General features: G+C 34.1%; 1 protein-coding gene across 5 annotated transcripts; it reads left to right on the top strand.

Annotated features, from left to right (window-relative positions):
- The first annotated feature begins 543 nt into the window (after window positions 1-543).
- LOC117922682 (centromere protein C) lies at window positions 544-10,547 on the top strand. 5 transcript variants are annotated; one of them, XM_034840861.1, is made up of 13 exons: window positions 544-787; window positions 1,945-2,150; window positions 2,253-2,341; window positions 2,431-2,533; window positions 2,645-2,814; window positions 2,905-2,949; window positions 3,111-3,586; window positions 3,935-4,237; window positions 4,335-4,434; window positions 6,727-6,812; window positions 7,726-7,834; window positions 7,921-8,028; window positions 9,217-9,579. In XM_034840861.1, the coding sequence occupies exons 1-13, from the start codon at window positions 632-634 to the stop codon at window positions 9,342-9,344; spliced, it is 2,079 nt and encodes a 692-aa protein (XP_034696752.1). In that variant the 5' UTR covers window positions 544-631; the 3' UTR covers window positions 9,345-9,579. The 5 variants fall into 5 exon arrangements, with proteins under 5 accessions (XP_034696752.1, XP_034696749.1, XP_034696748.1 ...); XM_034840857.1 differs by adding an exon at window positions 10,341-10,547 and having other exon boundaries at window positions 545-787; window positions 3,111-4,237; window positions 9,217-9,382; XM_034840860.1 differs by having other exon boundaries at window positions 545-787; window positions 3,111-3,682; window positions 4,025-4,237.
- Window positions 10,548-12,736: the final 2,189 nt, after the last annotated feature.

Below are 12,736 nucleotides of genomic sequence, written 5' to 3'. Positions count from 1 at the left end.
TAATTTTATTTAGTCTTCATAAAAACATTTTGCTAATATATAATATTGAGTAAAATAACAGTTTTTTTAATAAATTTGTATTTTCTATTAATGTTTTTATGATAATTTTAAAAAAAAGTTATAATGCTTCTCGTTATATTCCAAATTGATTTGTAAAATCTATTTAATAGTGATTTTATAAAATTTTTATTTTTTTTCATATAAAGTTTTTTGTTTTCAATTAAGTATTTGATAAAATTTAAAAAATATTTTAAATTTTTGAAAAATCACTTAATTTTCTTTCTAACAAAAAAAAAAATCATTTTACTTTAATTTTTTTTTTATCAAACATACAAATATATACCATTCCTAATTATTCTGTTTACATTAATTTATTTTCCCATAAAAGGGCTATTTTGCCCCCAAAACTCCATAAATTTCCCACTTTACCAAACGTGTACTTTCCTTGGTTCGAATGGGGAATGGGGCAAAAAAAGAAAAAAAAAACAAAGACAAGTAACGGTAAAAAAAAAAAAAATCAAAAACACCTTCGGATCCTCATGGCCACTCCCGCTCACTCTCCCATTTCGAAATACGGAGTCTTTCCCAAGTCCAACTCTCTCCTAGGGTTTCAATCTCACTTCTTCAGACGATGGCGAACGACCGCCGAAGCTCCGATCTGGTGGATCCGCTTCTCGGCTACTTCGGCCTCTCTCTCTTCCCCCGCACATTTAGGGATTCCTCCACCGTTTCTAAGCCGTCCGGTCGCGACAATATCGAATCCCTCCATTCTTACCTCCAGTCCATGGTATCTTCATCCCGTAGCTCCGTGTTAAAGTTTTTTAAGTTCAGAATTTTTTTGCATAATGTTTGGTTTCAGAGAAAATCGACGGAAAGAGGAGAACGATGAAACTTTGATTTCTATGTTTTATGCTGGTTTAGTGAAGGGCGGTTTTGTTTTCTTGTTTCATAAATTTCGGTTATGTTTTGGCTTATTTTCTTAGGTATTTTTTGGCATGTTGCTATTCTGTGCGCTGAGTTCCCTGTTGAGGGCGTCTGATTCGATTTTCCTTCGCCATCTGTTTGGTTCCTCAGAAAATTGATGGAAAAAAGAGGAAATTGAAAATTTGGATTTAGTATTAAGTTGTTTTGCTTTGGTGGGGGCTTTTGTTTTATCGATTCAGAATTTTAGATTCTACTCCTGGCTTTGCTTTTTTGGCATTATTTAGCATTTGCTTGGCTTCCTCAGTATTTTTCCGAGAAAGAAATGGAGGGTTGAAGTGTTTGCTTCTTGATATTTTGCCAGAAACCAAAGGAGCTTGGCAAAATCATGGTTATTGCAGTTCTATGATTTGAAAATTTCTCCATACGCCCAAGGTTTTATCTAAAATTTAGCATGTATTGACTTATACGCTTGTTGTATTATTTAAAATGTAGCATGAAGCGAGTTGTTCTATATATTCATTTATTTCCTTGTTTGGTAAACTGTGAATGTTAAGTTTATGTATACAATTTTTTTCCCAAAAAATTCTTCTTGGGTCATTTTGGTTGTGGAGAAAATGGAGGAAAATTAAATGGAATTAATTTTGAATTATAATGTTCCCAAATGGTTAGAATGGAGTTTTGGTGAAACATGAAAAAACGCTACTTTCCTGCAGTTTCCGGCACTCCCAGTCTAACCAAACATGTCCATGTTTTTGTTTCCATAGAATGAGAAACTCAATCCAATGCAATTGTAATAGATTTGGTTGAGCAGAGATTTAAAATTAACTAGTTTTCTCCACCTGCAGTTTTTCACTGGCCAAAAGAAGCATCCTTGAAAACTATTTGCTGAAGTAATTCATAGCATAAAATCAGAACATGTTAATCCTGGGTTCTCTTTCTCCTAAATTCCTAAACCAGCCTAATTACAAAGGAACCATAGAAGTTCATTTTTTTTAATTAATTTTTTTTATCTTCTGTCAGGCATTAAGAAGTCCCACTAAGCTCCTAGAGCAGGCAAAGTCCATCTTAGATGGTGGTTCAGAACTATTGAATCCCAACTTCCCAAGTGATGTAGCATCAGAAGACAACTGTGGACCTATTTCTGAAAAGCTCAAGGAAAATCCCCCAGAGCGAAGGCCTGCCTTAGGCCGTAAACGGGCTCGGTTTTCTTTAAAGCCTGATTCAAGGTACAAGGAAGAGCATATGATGTCAATGTATACTTTGCTCCACAAACTTTTATCTTTGAGAAATAAATCGTTATGGAATTGTGAAATCTTTTTATATGGCAGTCAGCCTACTATGGTTTTGGAACCAAGTTTGGACATTGATAAACTCCAAGACCCAGAGGAGTACTTCTTGGCCCATGAAAAGCTCGAAAGTAAGTCACACCTTTTTCTAATCTTTCTAAATGGTGGGTGAATTACTTGTTGATGGCTATTTTCACTATGTCTTGCGATTGGTTTGTAGATGCCAAAAAGGAATTACAGAGACAGCGAGGTGGTGTTTTAATGGATTTAAATCAGTACAATCTATCTACTACTGCACGGCATCGTCGACCAGGAATTTTAGGGTATCATCAATATTTCTCAAGATTTATGATGTGATTATTATGCTTATTTCATTCCATGAAATCCTTATCTTTGGTTGCTGTATAGTATGACCTTAATTTTTCCTATTCCAGGAGGTCTGTTAGTTATAAGCATCACTACTCATCTTTAGTTTCTGATAATGATGAGAACTTGATGCCCTCTCCAGCAACAGTGGAACAGAAGATTGTTAGTCCTTCTAATTATAGTTCACAAGTAGAAATGGTGGATCCAAATGTTGCTTTACAGGAAAGAGAGTTAACTGGTGAGTGAACACTACGGAATAAAAATGTTGAGTGACACTAATTTCAGTCAATGTTGTCATGACCCTTTTTTTCCCTTTGTTCAAAAACAGAAACGGTAGATCCAAGTGTTGAATCACTGGAAAGAGAATTAACTGGTGAGTAAATACAATTGAATAAAAATGTTGACTGATATCAATCGTCAATTGTTGCTGTAACTTCTCTCTCTCTCTCTCTCTCTCTCTGCATATGCTTACCCTCCTCTCTATTCTATTATTGCTTTTATGCCTTCTAACAGCTATGGTTGCACTTTGAACAGTTTCAGTGACCCAGGCAGAGAACAAAGTAGATGAAATTTTGGATGAATTACTATCAGGTAATTGTCAAGATTTAGATGGGGATGGGGCACTCACTTTTTTGCAGGAGCGCTTGCAGATCAAACCTATTGATCTGGACAAATTATGCCTCCCTGAGTTGCATGATATCCAACGGAATGATTTCAAGTCTTCAGGAGGAAACTGGCTCAGGCATAGGGACTCATTGTCAGATATAAAGACTATGTTAGAAGGGCTAAGTAGTAAAACACCCATAAAGAAAGGGCAAGTGGTGGAAAGCTTTGTTCATACTTTGGCTTCACCGACGCCACCAAAGAGTCCTTTTGCCTCAATATGTCTATTAAAGAGGCACATTTTGCAGTCAAATCTAACAAGCGATCCATTTTCTGTTCTCAAGGTTAATCTATCACCAGCCAGGAATTCTTCTACTGTCAAATCTAGTGATAAACAATCCGATCAGATTGACAATGGAAAGGAGCTTAGCTTTTCTGCAAAGTTGAAATCAGTAATACTTGAAGGAGATGATATTGCTGTTGCAAACAAGAGTTCACATGAGGTGGTACATGTGATAACAGGAGATTCAACTCCTCCATTTGAGAAAGCTGTGAATAACGACTCGAGAATACTTGGTGTTGGAATCAATAGTGGGTTGAGTGGATCTCATGCTGACTTGGATGGTAACATTAGAAGCAATGATGTGGATGATTTAAGGAGGCTGGATGCTGACACTGATGTTCAAATAAATAGAACAAATGAATTGGAGGATAATTCTTCTACTGTCAAATCTAGTGATAAACAATCCGATCAGATTGACAATGGAAAGGAGCTTAGCTTTTCTGCAAAGTTGAAATCGGTAATACTTGATGATATTGCTGTTGCAAACAAGAGTTTACATGAGGTGGTACATGTGATAACAGGAGATTCAACTCCTCCATCTGAGAAAGCTGTGAATAACGACTCGAGAAGACTTGGTGTTGGAATCAATAGTCGGTTGAGTGGATCTCATGCTGACTTGGATGGTAACATTAGAAGCAATAATGTGGATGATTTAAGGAGGCTGGATGCTGACACTGATGTTCAAATAAATAGAACAAATGAATTGGAGGACAAGGTGAGTCTCCTTTAGATATGTTGATCTTTAATCATTTACTAGGTTGTAGAAAATAGTGATTTTGAATCCTAGGTTGTGGTATTTGTGAATGATACAGGTTGGAGATATGTTGCAGGAAGCAGAACCGCGTGCACACCCAGATCAGAATATTGAAGATTCAACTTTGGAGCAGTTGAACAGCAGTGAGAGTCAAGGGGGTATGGTTCTTTTTCTCTGCTTGGACTTTAAGAAACTTTTCCATATATAATCTTTATATACTATTACCTGGAGCCAAAAGGCTGAGGAATTAGTTGAGCCCATTTAATGTCTATTTGTTGTTGTTTGGTCATTATTGGGTTCTCAAACACATTTCATGGGTTTTGAAGATGATTTTCTCTGGTGACAGTCTTAATTTCTATTTCGGCCTGCCACTTTGTGCTTTCATTAACGAGATCTGAATTGCCTCTGCAACAGAGTCGGGTACTAATATCACAATGCAGAATCAAAATAGGATTTGATGTGGGGATCGGACTCATGTGATATAATCCAAAATTGCCTGAATACCTTCTGGAAGACTGTTAATGTTGTGACTGATGGATGATGAAAAATTGCTTTAAATTATGTTTAGTGTCACTCATAAACTTGCTTTCATTACCTTCTGTTAATGTTGTGACTGATGAATACCTTCTGGAAGACTGTTAAAAATTGCTTTCATTAATGAGATCTGAATTGCCTCTGCAACAGAGTCGGGTAGTAATATCACAATGCAGAATCAAAATAGGATTTGATGTGGGGATCGGACTCATGTGATATAATCCAAAATTGCCTGAATACCTTCTGGAAGACAGTTAATGTTGTGACTGATGGATGATGAAAAATTGCTTTAAATTATGTTTAGTGTCACTCATAACAGAAATTTGCTTTCTTCAGAGGTTACGGGTGTTGTTAAAGATATGCATTAGTGAATTTTGTAAATGGTAATGATTGAGATTGTATAAAAAACTACCTGTGGTTTTGCATGAATACTGAATACCTCAAGATTTTTTCGCTTAGATAGTCCCCATAGTTTTAAATAACCCTTGAATATTAATTAAGTTTCCAGTATTGCTTCTCCCCTTATGTTTGTGGGTTTTCACAACAGTGTCCGGAGGGAAGGTATTAAATAACATGGACATGAAAAAGTGTTTATATGGGGAGAAACAAAGTTGATGTGGGACAAGTATTCATTCATATTCAGCCATCTCTTTGAGACTTAGTTGACTGCAAAAAAAATTAAAAAATGATAAAGTATTCCATTGAAGAATAAACTTTAAAATTTGTTTATGTAGTAATTAAAATTTTTCTTAATCATTTTCAAATCCAAATAATATTATTTTTATTTATTTTAAGTTTTGAGTTGACAAAATATGAATTAATAGTTGTACCACATCAACATGCTAATGTGGTGCCATGGAGGTATTGGATTCTTTCTTTTAGATGGGAGTTGTACACGTTATGTCAGAAATTTGAGGGCTACCATTAGAATTTTTGCAAAGCTACTGGAGTTCTGTTATTAATTAAACCATGCTTGTACCATCAAAATGTTGAAATAATAATCAAAGCAATGTTCTTATTCACTTGGTTGTTTAGTTTAGGGACAAAATCTTCAATCATCATCATCAGCATTGCCACGACCATCAATAGTCTTTCCTGGTGTCAGCTACATAATGTTTTATGATTTACTGCAATAAGATCATTTCCTTGCTCCGCTTTCCTACATTCCTATTTTTGTTATTTATTATGTTTTTGCAGTATTTTTTATCTGTTAGACATAGCGAACAATTTTAATTATTGTCCCAACATTGTATCACATATCTGGGCTACTTCTTGGCTGCCATTTAGTATTTTCACTTGTGCCATTTAGTATCCTCCATTGTCTATGCCTTCTTCTTTTTTTTGGTAGTGTTCTAAACATTGATTCTAGATTTGCACTTTACACCGTTCATTATTGGAGCTACATGTTTGCTGCTATAGACTGATTTACGATCATAAATCATAATTCCCGTGCTCACTTATGTCATTCAATGTCCTCTTATTGTTTTTAGTATTCTTTCAAAGCCTTGGCTTTTAGGTTCCTTTTCATGCCTTTCCTCAATGCTCTGATTTTCCATAAAAGTTATTGCAACTTTCCCTAGTTTCTAATTTATCAAATGGTTGTTGGTTCTGCACCAATTTTCCATCAACATATGTCACCAATCTGACTAATTTAACCAATTGGAGGGATGGAGCCTAGTTTTACATTCTCAAAAGAATTCTCATGGAACTGTCTATAATATCCCTGGAAAATTGTCATGTTTCAAGAGCTTTTCTCCCTTGGTTTATACACTTTAATTATTCTTATGAAATTTCAGGAATCATATCAATTTTTTTCCTTTTGTGAGTGTATTAAATTGTTTTTATTTCATCTTCAATTTTCTTGGGATGGTCTTAATTTGTAGTTTGTTCTGTGTATTTCTTATTTTCTATGACAGATCAACCAACTCCTGCTGTAGTTGAAGCCCATGACATGGATGGACCCTCCAAAACTGGAGACGATGATCCAGAACAGTGTACTGAGGTTAGTCACCTCCTTTCCTGAATTTAATTTTGGAGTTGGTGTGTTTCATTCAAGAGTCCTTAAGCACCTTTACAGTTTATGTACTTAGTGGCACTGGATTTACATTGATGATGCATCATCAATTCTTTTTGTTGTTTATGAGTTTGTTTTCCTTTTTTCCCCTTTTCTAAATCTTGTACATACTTTGTTTTGGTCATATTATACTAATATGAATGTCATGGGTTAATGGAATTAGTAGGCACTGATATTCTAACTAATCAATGGATTTAAATGTCAGTGAAAGGTTGGTGTGAAATGCAATAGCATTCCTCTGTTGAAAGCTAATGATTAACCAAACACACAGTCTGATATTGATGTTTTTTGGATTTTTGATGATGAATCTAAACTTTGCTTTTCTATTTTGCAAAATGGAATAAAAACAGGCATAAGTTTTTTACGTTAGCTTTAGGGGAAGTGGGGTGAACAATGTATTCTGGAGGAATGAGATAAAAAAGTGATTATTTTTATATTTGTCATCTCCCTGGTGGAAGAATATATTTATGGAATTTGATATTGATTGCTATGTCTTCCTCCATTCATTCCGCACCCACAAGCACCTGCGCAGGCGTCTGGAAGTGAAGCACATTTTGGACCTAAATTATTAAATGATGTGCTCAGTTCCGTTTGTTGTCAAATGTTGAACTGATTGCTTTTTGAAAGAAAAGGAGATTAATGTCAGTGGAAGATATTGCAAGGATCTTTGGTACTTTCCAAATGATGGGCTTGTTAACCTGTGTGTTTATTTTCTAGAATTTATACAGTTATTAGGAATGCATGAACTTGTTAGGAATGCATGAACTGATTCATGCCCTCTCTGGTGATGAGTGCCAGATGTTCTGACAGCATTTTGATTTTGGTTTTTCTTATGCTACAGAAAATTCTGGAACCTTCTGGTGAATCACTGAATAAGAGAAGCAAAGAAAAAACACCTCCTCACCGAGAACGCAAAAGAAAAGAAATTTCTGGGAGGCAAAGTCTTGCAGGTTTTTATTCATGCATCCAATTTGATGTGCTTTATTGTAATTTTTGGATATTCTGTTGGGATCATTGAACTTATGTTGTCCTCCAGGGGCTGGAACATTGTGGAGTTCTGGGGTGAGGCGAAGCACCAGAATCAAAATGAGACCCTTGGAGTATTGGAAAGGCGAAAGGTTTTTGTATGGACGCGTACATAAGAGTGAGCACTTCCTTCTTTGAATTATTCTAAATTAAGAATTTGTAAACAAAATAAAATATGGTTTTTGTTTTTCTTGGAGTATGATGCTCATGTTTTATATATTTCTTTATGCATAGTATGTATTCAACATGAGTGACAAGGATATGCTAAATGGGAAATCATGGACACATCCATATATTTTTACATACTAGATGCATGCATCTATTACAAGGGTTGTAAAACACCAACATTCCCTTGTAAAGCATGCAATCTTAAGAGAAGTTTATGAGGTTTGACACATAACCATGCTCTTGTAACACGTGATCATAAGAGATGAGAAGAAGTTGAGAAAAACCTAGTGACGTTATATGTCTAATGCCCTAATAAGGTGTGTAATTTGATTATAAGAGAGGAGTTGAGAGAAACTCAAGTATATTTTCTGGGGTGCCCACTATTTTTATTTATTCTTTTATCCCATTATTTTACTTTTACTATAAGGGTAAGGAATGGTTACTTGCATCATTTGATGTGTCAGAAAGGAGATATGATACCAAGGATTGAAACTGACCTCTAATAATAGCACTAGATTTTTATGAATAATTATATTATGCATAGAAAATATATAAGCCTGTATTAGTTTATCTAAATTTCTATGCTAACAATTGTATAACTTGGAAGAAGTTCAGGTATTTACAAATTGTCTAGAGCACATATAGTCTCTTTTGATATATTCTTCAAAATTATAGATTTTGCATCTTGAAGTAAAATAACGCATCTACTGTGTTGACAATATGTGGAATGTGTTTGAGGTTGTGTTAACATTGTTGCACTGTTAATATATATACGACATTTGCCTATCAAAAGAAAAGAAACGGGTGATCTTAATGTTGTTGACACATCTGAGAAAGTGTCCAATGGAGTATTGAAGGATGGTAATGTCCAACAAGGACAATGCCTTGTTTTGAGAGTGTTTGTGCTACATGGCTAATTGCTTATTACAACTATTGGGATCTATATGCTCTGGAAAGTGTGTATGATTTTCTTACACTAGAAGAATAACTCATAACCAGCTAGTTGTATGTGCAAGAAAAGACATTTTTATTTCTTTAAGCCCATCTTGTTAAATTTAATTATTTTAGTCAGTGAAAACCATGAATGACATGTCTTCATGTGATCAATTACAATGAACTAGATTTTATCTTGTTGCAGGCTTGACAACAGTAATTGGGGTAAAGTATGTGTCTCCAGCTAAGGGTGATGGAAAACCCACTATCAAAGTGAAGTCTTACGTCTCTGATGAATATAAGGAGCTTGTTGACCTAGCAGCTTTACATTGAGATCACCTTGTTTCGTGTGAACATGATTAGATACACTTGTGAGTCTTCTTGGTTGCTGCATTTCCAAATACCTGTTTACTTTGCATTTAATAGTGGAAAGAAGGCACACCTCGTGAGTCATGACTAGTTGTTAATTAGTATCTGTCTGAATCTTGGATATAATGATCAATATATGGAAGGTGGTTTTGTAAATGAAGTTGCGATGTTTATTTATATAGAACGTTTTGTTTTTGCATCCCTTCTCCACTCGCTAATAGTTTTTTTGATCAGATACTCCACTAGCTAATATCTGTGAAAAATTTCCAAAGCAATTAAATGTGTTGCTCACTTGGTTGTGCTTGAAACTTTGTTCCTTGGAGCAAACACATTACTGATAATCCCAAATCTTGGTGAAGGGGGGGGTGTTGGGTTGCTCACTTCTTTGATATGAGTAGGCTAGATAAGATATTTCTTATATACACTTGAAGAATACTTGTGCCCATGTAAAGGATGTTTCTTCTCATTTAATTTCAATATGCCTAAAAACATTCATCTTTTCCCATTGGTTGTTTGCTAAGTGTAGTCAATTCATGGGGCATATATGGATTTCCTGACGTTATGATCTATTACTTCGATTCTTGTTTGCCAATTGCAAATGATTATAGGACTTGCATTTATGATGCCATCACTATATGTAACCCCAAAAATTATTTTTGGTCCACTGGAGATGATGCGTCACGACGCACTGATAAAAAACTTCCAAGTTTAGTTGTGTATGGTTGGCCAAACCATGATTCCAGCAAACCTCATCAATTTTTTTTTTGAATATGGATATGTTTTGCTTACTTGTTTTTGGTCAAATGATTATTTTATGCTAACCCAGGTTGCAGCCATGGTTGAAAACACAGCCTGTTTAGTTCAAGTCATCTGAGTTTGGATTGAGTCACTGTGACCTCATTGCATCTTGTTTCGATTTTGATGTCAAAGCGATAACCTCGTGCCCTTTCTTGTCTGCAGAGGGTCATAGAAAAGTTGAAACAGGGCAAAAATGTTGATTTGATATTCTACTCTATTAGGGTTCATCAGGTCCTACTACAATATCCCAAAGTACTATGATTGGTCACTATTGAAAAAGTCACAGCCAATCAGGTAATGCCATACATATATACACCTTTGGGTCTCATGACCTATCCTTGAATCCTATTTGTTTGTATCCTCGTTCAATTGTTTCGGTTTTAGTATCAATTTTGTATCTTAGGTGGTGTTTGTTTTTTTATTTAATTCTAAATAAAATCTTAATAATTAATAATGTTGAATATTAGGTTGTTTGTTTTTGTAATATTTTATTTTTATTAGGTATTAAAAAGTAAAGAAAAATCAATATGTTATTTTTTTTATTTAGAAAAAGTTATTATAAGTCATGAAAAAGTGAAAAAATAAACAACCTAAATTTTGAAAACAAATTATTTTTAGCAAAAAGATAAAAAAATGAACACCACCTTAGTATTTTTCGGGCTTAAAATCAAATTTGAAATATAGGGCGAGATTTACAATGTTCCCATTTTTCCTGCATATGGTGTAGCCACTAAAGTGGTCACACAAAAATTCAGGGATCATCCATAGAATAGAGCTTTGCTACATTCAATGTCTCCTCTTGAAGTCGCTTTCCATTTCATTTTCTTCATTAACAATGGGTCAAAGGCGCATTCCATGCCTTGCAAGGAAATTTTTTGTTCCTTCTGTTTGTGGTGTTAGTTATCCAATAGCTATGGGCTCACGCCAACATTCATTTGAATATTTGAATTTTGAATGTCACTTCAAGTTCTCTAACATATGGTTTGAAAAAATCATCATTGACCATAAATTAGGTTGGGATAAGCTCAATACAGTGACATGCATTTATTGAAAGGTCAAAAACTATCCCAAAAGGGATCTTAGCACGGGCGAGCCAAAGTAGGTTCAGTGGGGCATATGTCCCCTTGAGTTTTAAAAGTGAAAAGCACCTTCATTGGTTAGGAACAACCACCCCCTCCCACCCCACGGGCTCTTCTGTTCTAATTTTAAGATTTTTAATTTTTTTTTTTTTAAATTTGAGATCTAAATAAATACTTAAAATATTTTATTTTTATAAAATTTATTCTTATTTAATTATTCACATTATGAGATTAATGTCACTTAAATAATAAAATTTACTAATTAGACCAATTTTATTAAATTAAATACCTCACTAAATGTATAAAATAATATTTTTTTTTGAAATCCTTAAGAGTTCAAAGAAATATAAAGTAATAATTGATGAAGTAAGAAAAATGGCAAAAAAAAGTCATAATATAATAATAAGTAACTTTTTATAACTTCTATTTTTTTCAATTTAACTTTTTAGTTAGAATTATCTTATACTTAAAATCTTTTTATTTTTTAGGGCATTAAGTTTTGCCACTCTGGCTTCTCCTTTTACGGGTCTCTTTATTTTCTACAATTAATAATCTTCTCTCTTTTTAGATTATTTTAAGCTCATAATAGTATCTAAATTAATAAATATTCATATACCGATAAATTAATAACCCACTAAAATAATATTTTCTCTTGGTTTCAAGGGTATTATTTTTTTAGGGGTTTTATAGTATATTATATTCCATAATTTTGTTACTACTTTGGATTACTTATCAATAATAAAATTAAGACTGATCAAACATGTTAGCCATTTTCAAACATGTCAACCATGTCCAAGCATGCTGATTGAGTAGCATGAACATCCAAACACCTCCAAACTACTTCAAGCATGTCTAAGCACCTTAAAAGTTGGTTAAAAATCCTCCAAATGAAATAATTATTAGGAAGTTTTACAATACAAAACAATTCTCAACTCGTTGACATTGTTTATAATAAGCTATAGGATTCCTCGTATATGGATACCAGTTGATCGCCTAGGTCAATTGGTTGAGGTAGACTTTCAATCTTTCAACCTTATTTTGTTGGTAGCCATCGATTCAGTTGGGAAGCTCAATTGGTCAAGCTATTGATTGAATGTTCAAGTCAATTGCTTGAGCTCTGCAGGCTCCAACAAGGCAACAACTACTTGCTATCCCTTCATGCCACCCATGCTAGTGGCATGGTTGATTGCCTAGGTCAGCTTATCAAAGTTGAGTTGTATCCAAATGGCTAATTTTCTAATGCATCTTATATATAAGTATTTTAAACTTCATTTATAAAAAAGAAAGTAACTTGAATTTATTGTTCATCTATCTTAAAAACTAACACATTACTTTCTAAGTGGAAATTGAACCAAAACTTGCATAACTTAGTATACCTTTCAATCATAGTTTCACTTTGCATTTGTTTGAGCCAAATCGATGTTTGAATCTTATTGTTTATGTACTCTTCATTAGTAAGCTTGTAAGAAAGTTTAAGAG

Source organism: Vitis riparia, chromosome 9 (assembly GCF_004353265.1).
Source record: "Vitis riparia cultivar Riparia Gloire de Montpellier isolate 1030 chromosome 9, EGFV_Vit.rip_1.0, whole genome shotgun sequence".
NCBI lineage: Eukaryota > Viridiplantae > Streptophyta > Magnoliopsida > Vitales > Vitaceae > Vitis > Vitis riparia.
This window is presented reverse-complemented; position numbering and strand designations above follow the sequence as displayed.

Coding starts and splice junctions, on each gene's coding strand:
- LOC117922682 (XM_034840857.1), top strand. CDS start 632: ATGGCGAACGACCGCCGAAGCTCCGATCTGGTGGATCCGCTTCTCGGC. Junction 2,950..3,110: donor ACTGGAAAGAGAATTAACTG/GTGAGTAAATAC, acceptor CACTTTGAACAG/TTTCAGTGACCCAGGCAGAG. Junction 8,029..9,216: donor GTATGGACGCGTACATAAGA/GTGAGCACTTCC, acceptor ATCTTGTTGCAG/GCTTGACAACAGTAATTGGG.